General features: G+C 42.7%; 2 protein-coding genes across 2 annotated transcripts in view; one reads left to right on the top strand and one right to left on the bottom strand.

Annotated features, from left to right (window-relative positions):
- Nucleotides 1–364: 364 nt before the first annotated feature.
- exorh (extra-ocular rhodopsin) lies at nt 365–7,690 on the top strand. The gene is made up of 5 exons (XM_073819470.1): nt 365–809; nt 4,346–4,514; nt 4,679–4,844; nt 5,500–5,739; nt 7,024–7,690. The coding sequence occupies exons 1-5, from the start codon at nt 449–451 to the stop codon at nt 7,150–7,152; spliced, it is 1,065 nt and encodes a 354-aa protein (XP_073675571.1). The 5' UTR covers nt 365–448; the 3' UTR covers nt 7,153–7,690.
- A 68-nt stretch (nt 7,691–7,758) lies between these two features.
- plxnd1 (plexin D1) overlaps nt 7,759–9,886 on the bottom strand; it is a 74,020-nt gene continuing 71,892 nt past the window's right edge. Inside the window, exon 36 of the mRNA XM_073819063.1 lies at nt 7,759–8,525. Coding sequence (XP_073675164.1) covers nt 8,409–8,525 — 117 coding nt within the window. The 3' untranslated portion in view covers nt 7,759–8,408. The remainder of the gene's footprint in view (nt 8,526–9,886) is intronic.

The raw sequence follows: 9,886 nt of genomic DNA, 5'->3' as shown, positions 1-9,886 counted from the left end.
ATAGACCCATGAAACAACAAACACCAGCAAACGTGCAGTTGGATTTCAGTTGTTGGGAAACAAAAAACTGACCAAAAAAAAAAAAACAGTGACCGCACTTGTGGTTTTTCTTGGAGTTGGAGTGAATTGGCCCTTACAGAGATAAGTTCATTTATATAAAGTTATGGGCTTATTTGTTGTTGCTCTTGTCTTATGACCATTTTACCCTTATGGATTATCAGGCCTCTCTGACCCCAATCTCTCTGTAACTCCATTCCTCCAAATTGCAGCACCTCGCTGTAATCTCTCATCTGCACTTAATCTGGGCACATGGGGGGCATATAAGAGAGGCGCTCGCATCCCGCGGAGCAGATCTGGCTCTCAGTCGCTTTCTACTGAGGAGAAGGTTCACTCTCTCTTGCTCGTCTGTCTACTTTCTCCATTTGGACCCTTGACCGCTGAAGCAAACATGAATGGAACGGAAGGTCCAAACTTCTACGTGCCCATGTCCAACAAGACGGGTTTGGTCCGCAGCCCGTTTGAGGAGCCGCAGTATTACCTAGCGGAGCCGTGGAAGTACTCGCTCCTGGCGGCGTATATGCTCTTCCTCATCATCACTTCATTCCCCGTCAACTTCCTCACGCTGTACGTCACCGTGAAGCACAAGAAGCTCCGCACGCCCCTCAACTACATCCTGCTCAATCTGGCCGTGGCCGACCTGTTCATGGTGGTGGGAGGCTTCACCGTCACCCTCTACACGGCCCTGCACGGATACTTCGTCCTGGGGGTCACGGGGTGCAACATCGAAGGCTTCTTCGCTACCCTGGGTGGTGAGTATTTCACCTCTTCAGACAAAACTGCTCATCTGTTTACTCCTGATCTATTCATCAGATAGCAACCAGAAGCACTGGTACTGCTGTGGTATTCTTTGGAGTCTAAATAAAGGCTGGTGTAAAATTTTGGTGATTCTCTTCACTCATTAAAACTGCCTATTTTGTCGCATTATTTTATATGATTTATATTTGTTTGTTTTTCATAACTGTAATGGGTGTTTTAATGTATTTCAGTCAAACATACAGTAATACAATTTTTAAGTTTAAGATTTTTTTTGTTAGATTCCCTAAAATGTTGAATAAAAATATTAAATTGCCCAAAGCCTAAATTTCTATAAAGCAAAAATATCTATACATCCAGGTAGTCATTGCTGCACAGTCTTTAACATATGTTGATTTTAAAATCATTGTTTTACAGTGTTTTTACACTAAAAATAAAAATTAATCTAAAAATGCCATCCGTCGGTGTCGATAGCCTTGTGGCCCGACATACAGCGTCGTTGCGCTATGGGCGTCCCGAGTTCAAATCCCTGCTCGTGGACCTTTCCCAGTCCTGCCCCGTCTCTCTCCCACTTTGCTTACTGTCATTACACTGTCTTTTATCTAAATAAAGACTAAGTTGCAAAGATGAATATTTAAAAAATAACCATTTAAATGGATTACAAGTATTTTTTTTTTTTTATAGAACGATTTACGTCATGTGGGGTTTTCTTCTCTTTTGTGTGGTCAGTTGGTTATCGTAAAGCACCATCTTCCAGTTTGATCCTGGATTAATCTAAATTTACAGTTTAATCCAAGTAGTAACACATTTACCTAATCACTGACATTATATTTGTGCTGTATAGTCAGAGGAGAACGTCTAGAGTTTTGAATGTAGCCATGGTTCCCTGAGGTGGGACGTGACACTACGCCTGAGAAGACGCTATGCAGAACGCCTCCAGCATGACTAGTATCTGAAGCATATGTGTCATTGGCCAACGACAGTCCATGATGTCACTACTGGTGTGATTGCCAGTATAAGAGGATGCCTGTAATATACGTCACCAACTTCTTTGTCTGAAGGAGACATAAACAGGCAAGCCTGAGGCTTGTCAGTGAGACGCAGTTCTCTGAGATGTTCCCTTTCAAGTGTAACTTGCACTGCATCTGAGAAGATGCTACAGGGAACAAATACCAACTATGCCATGCTGAGAGGATTGACTGCCATATCTGCTGTGGCACTCACTTAAAGAAGGACTCAATAGTCTTAGCTGCCAGAGTCATCAATCCCCTGTTAGGTCTGCACCAGCAGAACTGTCAGTGACAGTATTCTCTGCTGTCAGTACCTAAGCTTCACATTCTATACAAAGAAAGTCCTGGCTTTTACACCTTCCTTACCGGGCCAGGCGATTCATTGCCCATCCCAATGGCAGAGCTCAAAGGTCTGGTAAAGCTAGCCTTCTATACTAGATGACTCCTTTTAATGAAAATACTGGCACAGGAAGCAAATTGGTTCACTTCCAGGTGGAGCTCTAGGGATCAGAAGCCTCAGCAGAGGGATTCTCTAACATGAGACAGCCTAACAACTCAGAATAGCTATTCAGCCTTAAAAGTGAAGTGAAAAAGTGAAAGTGAAGTGACTTGGCCAAGTATAGTGATCCATACTCAGAATTTGTGCTTTGCATTTAACCCATCCAAGTGCACACACACAGTAGTGAACACACACTCGGAGCAGTGGGCAGCCATATTGCAGCAGCACCCGGGGAGCAGCTGGGGGTTCGTTGCCTTGCTCAAGGGTCTCACCTCAGTTGTGGTATTGAGGGTGGAGAGAGCACTGGTTATTCACTCCCCCCACCAACAATCCCTGCCAGACCTAAGACTCCTGCATTCTCCGGGTTACAAGTCCGACTCTCTAACCATTAGGCTACGACTGCCTGGAAAGGCCTGCTCTCTACTGTATATCGAGAGGAGGCTTAGCAACGCTCTAATAAATAAAGGCAGTAACCCAAGGAGCTTCACAGAGAGCCTAACAAATTGGTACTACTGCCTGGCTGAGCCTTAAGGACAGACCTCTGCATAATGACTCTCTAAATATGAGAGGAGACCTAACTACGGCCAATGGTCAGTAGAGCTTTCCAAGGAGGGTCTGAAAGAGGCTTGCACAGCACTTAACAACTCAGTAGTGTTATTCCAGCAGTGCTCTAGAAAGCAGAGCCCTCAACAGTGTTTCACTTCAAAGCCAGCCAAAGATTCTCACAGATAGCTTAGCATCTAGCTGAGCTCAGAGGATGGAGGCCTAGCATATCTACTCTCTCAAGGCCTAACAGATGACTTTCTAAAGTGAGAGGAGGCCTACCTACATCCGATGGTCAGTACAGCTTTCCAAAGAGGCTCACAGAAAGCCTAACTTGTGCAAGCGCTATCTACTATCCCTCAGGCGAGAACATGGTAAAATCTTTGTACATGTGTCTTTTTGTCAGTCTAATGAATACAACTAAAATAGTGTCTCACAATGAGTGCATTCAGCCACCTTAAAGGAACACTCCACTTTTTTTTGGAAATAGGCTTATTCTCCAACTCCCCTCGAGTTAATAAGTTGAGTTTTACCGTTTTGAAATCCAATCAGCCGTTCTCCTGTTCTGGCGATATCACTTTTAGCATAGCTTAGCATAGATCATTGAATCCCATCAGGCCAATATAGCATCGCGTTCAGAAATTACCAACCAGTTTCGATATTTGTCCTATTTAAAACTTGACTCTTCTGTAGTTATATCGTGTACTAAAACCAGCGGAAAATGTAAAGCTGCGCTTTTCTAAGCCGATAAGATTAGGAACTATACTCCCTTTCCAGTGTAATAGTCAAGGAACTTTGCTGCCGTAATATGGACACAGCAGGCACAGTAATATCACACAGCGCCTGAAGTTCGGTCACAATTTCAAAAAGCCAATCACACTGGCAGTTACCTAGCTGGGAACTAATTTCAGGCGCTGCGTGATATTACTGCGCCTGCTGCGTCCATATTACGGCAACAAACTTCCTTGACTATTACTCCGGAATGGGAGTGTAGTTCCTAATCTTAGCCTATAGTGTTCCTTTAAGAACTTGCATGCTCCTTACCCAAATACATAAATTGCGTGTGTCCTCAGGTGTCAATACAAAGACAAACACACTTCCTGAAATGATTGGCTGGGTGTTAATCCACAATTATCGCCTTCACACGTACACAAACCAATGGATGCTTTAGACAAAGTCGATGACATAAACTACAGGCATCCTCTTATGCTGGTGGTCACACCAGTAGTGATGTTACAGACTGTCATCAGCCAATGACACGGTGGCCAATTCAGACACTGGTCATGCTGGGGACATTCTCCATTGCCTGCTTCATAGTCCACTTTCTCAAGAGGACTGCAATATAGATACAATATATCAAATCTCACCTGCTTATATCAGCTTCCCATGTAAGCTATCCTGTCTGTCATCTCTGAAGTGGACTATAAGGAGACTTTAAGTTTGGAGCTGAAGTGATCGATGGCTTCTCTGTGTTTGTCAGGTGAGATCGCGCTGTGGTCTCTGGTGGTTTTGGCAGTGGAGCGTTATATTGTAGTGTGTAAACCGATGACAACGTTTCGTTTTGGAGAGAAGGACGCCATCGCAGGAGTGGGGTTCACCTGGGTCATGGCCCTCACCTGCTGCGTCCCGCCCCTGCTGGGCTGGTCCAGGTAATCCATCACAGTCTTCAGCACAAGTCTTCAGCTTTATCCACTCATTTGTCACCTAAATTCCCTCTACAGTGAAATGTGAAGTTGAGTCAGTGACTGGACAATGAGCTCATGAACAGACTGATGTCCTGACTGGAGGTTTGGGGTCATGTGACTGTGTGCAGGTATATTCCAGAGGGAATGCAGTGCTCCTGTGGAATAGATTACTACACTCCCAAACCTGAGATCAACAACACCTCATTTGTCATCTACATGTTCATCCTGCACTTCTCCATCCCACTGGTCATCATCTTCTTCTGCTACAGTCGCCTTCTCTGCACTGTCCGTGCGGTAAGACACACACACACACACCAGAGCTGGAAAGTTGTGTAATTAGTTCTTGTGAACAGTCTGGTAGAAATAAATATAGATAAAGAGTTGCTTACCTTACAGCAGGTCAGACCAGGTCAGCCAACTGTCATTTGACTCAACTGGTTAATTAAGCGGAGACGACTGAAAGGGATCACTCACCCAAAGATGATCATTCTGTCCTCATTTTCTCTCCCTCATGTCATTCAAACTTATATTTCTTTCTCCTGCGGAACTCAAAAGATATTGTGAAGAATGTTGGTAACCAAATAGTTTTTTTTTTTTTTTCCTGCATATTTTGCCTTATTATGATAGGATTATGGTAGTAGAGCACACAAGAAGTGAAGAGGGAAAAAGGGATCAGGAAAGGTCCTCAATCCAGGATTCAAATTCAGGACACCTATAGCGCAATGGCGCATTTGTCCACACATTTGCCCACAAGGCTATCACAAGGCAAATAATTTTGCCTACCACTGACTTATATTGTATGGACAAAAACATGCATAATTTTCCTTTCAAATCATTTAACATCTATAGCATTTATTGTCAACACAGATGGACTACTGAACCAATCAGCATCCAGGATCACAAACACCACATATATAATTATTTCGTTTCGTTTGTTTTTTGTTGTCAGGCTGCCGCTCAGCAGCAGGAATCAGAAACGACCCAGAGGGCCGAACGGGAAGTGACACGTATGGTGGTTGTCATGGTGATCGCATTCTTAGTGTGCTGGGTGCCGTACGCCAGTGTGGCCTGGTACATCTTTGCTAATCAGGGGGCGGAGTTTGGTCCTATAGTCATGACGATACCTGCTTTCTTTGCTAAGAGTGCGGCTCTTTACAACCCCGTCATCTACATCATACTCAACAGACAGGTGAGATAGTTCTAAATCATGTACTACGTCCTAAGTATACTACTACAATACACATGAATGTAAATGTAAAAACAGACACAGCAGCAACACACAGAAGTGCTCTTTCATTCCTGAATGAATGTGTGTTTTTGAATAAATGGGTTGAGTGAATAATTCAATGACTCACTTATTTAGGTAGTTAACACTAGTGTGTTTTCGTTTTAAAACGCATAACTTTTGCTACGGTTACGCCTGTCGTTTACATTACTCCGGCGTTTTTGACCATCGAAAATGGAGACTTTTGAAAACGCTGTAGACCCTGTTTTTGTTTGAAAACTCCAGGGTTGCGTTTCAGTGTAAACAGACCAAAACGAAGACTTTTGAAAACGATGGCGTAGCGGCCCACATTCTCTCTGCGTATCCTTGACGACCATGTAAACAATAACATCATGCTCCTTGCTGTAGCCATAGATATGTATAAGTAGATTCCCCTTTCGACCGCTCCAAGCACATCCTCCATCTAAACAATAAGGCATCTACCTTTACATATCTATGGTTGCACCTGCATAAATGGTCAAATGACATGCGTTTTTGGTTGTGTAGTGTAGATGAAGATTGTTTCTGAAACACGGTGAAAACGCTAGATGAGGATAGTTTTTTATTTTAAAAAAGTCATTTTAAAATAATTTCAAAATGTAAAAACAAAAATACACTAGTGTAAACAGGGTTTAAGTATATCAGTGTAGAATGCTGCTTAGATCATCAAATTTCTATGATCTACTTTAAAGCAGTATGGAGGAGGTCAAACATCTCAAATTCTTAGACAGCTTATGCATTATGAATAACACTGAAGTGAAGAAGAGCAGACAGCACTGTGCCATCCAGCAAATTAGCAGCAAAACTGCATGCCCATCACAGTTTTAGTATACTAACAGTAAAGGCTTAACTGATGTAGTTTGATATTAAAATCTAATAGAGGGAAATTAGAGCTGTGGCTGTCACCAGTTGTTGAGTTTGGATCAAAGGTAATAACATCCAATAAGCTTGCAGACTAATGGCTAATACACAGATCAGTTCAACTTCATCATCTATAGCTTCATTATTTACCGTTTTACCTAACAATTTGAATTAACAGAGTAGCTACGGCTGTCAAGTTTATTGAAGCAAGGTTGGAACTGAAGTCTGCTGTATATGTAAAAAAGCAACGAGCTCTGCCATTTAACCAGTAATGTTAAATGCTGTATAATGAGTGTCTTTTGTGAAAGTTTGTTTGCCATAATCCAGAATGTGTTTCCATCGGTCCAGTTCAGGAACTGCATGCTCACTACGGTCTGCTGTGGAAAGAACCCGTTTGGTGAGGAGGAGACCAGCATGGCGGCCTCCAGTAAGACTCAGTCCTCAGTGGTCTCGTCCAGTCAGGTGGCTCCAGCTTGACCGACAAGACCACCCAGCAGCCTCCTACAGGCCAGATATGCCACTCCAAATCTACTTGGCTTCCACTCATCCAGTCTACAACTACATCTACGACTATTTCTGCCCTTGAATCTTACACGTTTTGTAAAAACTGGACAATCAGATCCGTGTAACGCTGCTGTACTCCATGTGATTGTGTATTTACATGGACAATACTTGTAATGTTTAGTAACTCAATGGCATTTCTATGGATTCATTTCAACAGCTGTTCCATTAGTTCTCCCTGATACTCCAGCTGTTAGATGAATACTCAGCTATGATCAGATATGATTTTGTGAAGTCATGTTCTGATTTGGACCAGTTAACCTTTTGTAGGCTCATGTAATGTTTCTTTGCAAAGTTTGTGCTGGAGCCAGAAGAGACCTCAGGAGACCCAATGAAACAATTCTCTGAATGTTTAGATGTAAATGTCGTCTGTGGTAGAATTATGATTGCATATGTCAATGTGTAAAGACAAGCAAAATACAAAATATAGAAGCAAAACAGAAATAAAAGCTTATGTAAAACAAAAATATGTGTACTAAAATGTGTTGACATGACAAAGAAAACTAGGAACTTTACACAATGTTTTAGTAAAGTTTGTCTTTATTGATAAAATTTCCCTCTTTCTCCAAAAAAATTAAACATTTCCAGCAGAATATCTACAAAAATGATGCACACACTTTGGTTTGGACCCATTCAAGAAAGGCCCAAACCCTTCAAATAATAATAATTAATACAAATGCAACAGTCTCATTCAAGCCTATCATATGTTTGTCATATAGTAACTCGTAGTCCAAGGCATCGCGGAATTAAGACGGACTGCCGTTGAACAGTGCAGGCACAAATATCCCATCAGAAACATCATTCACAAAACACTTTGAAATCATCATACAGCTATAAATATTGCTATGGAGAAGGTCTTGTATGATCCAGTGCATAATTGGCTCTCCCCGAGAGTGGGGTCAGTGCGTCACATGACCGCAGGGCCTCAGGACCCTGGAGTCCACAATTAATTAAACAAACTTCTAGTTCAAAGTCAATAGTTGAATACTATAGCGATAGAAAATCAACAATCTCATCATAGCAAGAACAAGCGGTGAAGCATTATGGATGTTTCCCTCTCACTTCTTCACTTGATCATCCACACTGACGTGTAACGTGGGACAGGTTTGATCAGATATGGGCGTCAGGGCTTCATGTCCTTTGCGGCGGTGGTCAGGGAAATGAATGTGAGCTCAGGCCTCACTGCTGCACTCATAAATGTTGTCCTCCATCAGCGCAATCACCTGCTCAAACTTGTGCTGCAGCTGAGTGCGTCGAGCCGTCGGGTTCGAGTCCAGCGCGCTCACCACCTGAAACACACACACACAGAAATATAATCAGTCGTTTTATTTAAAACTTTTTTTTCATTTTATTAGAAACATTTTTCTTTCTGCCATCAGTCAGATGGTAGAGATGGTACTGTGGCAGGATTCAAACATGCATGAGTCTCTGTGAGTGTGTTCACACGCCTTTCATTGAACGCATTAAAGGAACATTTTATGACATACACTAAACTATTTTATTTTCAAGATGTCACTTTTATGAAGTAAATCAATAAATGTCTTTGGAGTGCACTAACCACAGCCTCAAAACCAAATATCATAAAATCATTTCTATCAGTTTATTCGCTTTAAAATGCAGCAGATAAAACATACAGAACTGAATTACTGTAGTACTCATGGTCAGACTCAAGTCAAAACCCATATTTTCTATGACAGGTTAAGATCAACTAATTTGAGTCTTGAGTTGACTACTAAAACACACAGTTTATTGGTGACACTTTGGTTTCATCAGCTTGTTGAACACTGAGCGTCCCAGGTGAAACCAAAAATTTTAGAGTAGTCCGCTCAGATCTGTCAATCTCTTTCCAGCTCAATCATTAGCCAAAGTTTGAGGCGTAGCCACTGTAGAAGGCAGAGAGTTTAGGACCTGGCTACTGTAGATGGATGAATCTGGGGTGTGGTCACTGTAGCTAGCTGGGTTTGGGGCGTGGCTACTGTAAAATGTTGAGTTTGGGGCGTGGTTACTGTAAAATGTTGCGCTTGGGGCGGGGTTACTGTAAAATGTTGCGTTTGGGGCGGGGCTACTGTAAAATGCTGTGTTTGGGGCGTGGTTACTGTAAAATGTTGCGTTTGGGGCGTGACTACTGTAAAATGTTGAGTTTGGGGCGTGGTTACTGTAAAATGTTGAGTTTGGGGCGGGGCTACTGTAAAATGCTGTGTTTGGGGCGTGGTTACTGTAAAATGTTGCGTTTGGGGCGTGGCTACTGTAAAATGTTGAGTTTGGGGCGTGGTTACTGTAAAATGTTGCGCTTGGGGCGGGGTTACTGTAAAATGTTGCGTTTGGGGCGGGGCTACTGTAAAATGCTGTGTTTGGGGCGTGGTTACTGTAAAATGTTGCGTTTGGGGCGTGACTACTGTAAAATGCTGCGTTTGGGGCGTGGCTACTGTAAAATGCTGAGTTTGAGGTGTGGCTACTGTAAAATGCTGGGTTTGGGGCGTGACTACTGTAAAATGCTGAGTTTGAGGTGTGGCTACTGTAAAATGCTGGGTTTGGGGCGTGACTAATGTAAAATGCTGGGTTTGGGGCGTGGCTACTGTAAAATGCTGAGTTTGAGGTGTGGCTACTGTAAAATGCTGGGTTTGGGGCGTGACTACTGTAAAATGCTGCG

Source organism: Garra rufa, chromosome 15, assembly GCF_049309525.1.
Source record: "Garra rufa chromosome 15, GarRuf1.0, whole genome shotgun sequence".
NCBI lineage: Eukaryota > Metazoa > Chordata > Actinopteri > Cypriniformes > Cyprinidae > Garra > Garra rufa.
Note: the sequence above shows the minus strand (reverse complement) of the source record. Positions and strands in the feature narration are given on the sequence as shown.

Coding starts and splice junctions, on each gene's coding strand:
- exorh (XM_073819470.1), top strand. CDS start 449: ATGAATGGAACGGAAGGTCCAAACTTCTACGTGCCCATGTCCAACAAG. Junction 4,515..4,678: donor CCCCTGCTGGGCTGGTCCAG/GTAATCCATCAC, acceptor GACTGTGTGCAG/GTATATTCCAGAGGGAATGC. Junction 4,845..5,499: donor TTCTCTGCACTGTCCGTGCG/GTAAGACACACA, acceptor TTTTGTTGTCAG/GCTGCCGCTCAGCAGCAGGA.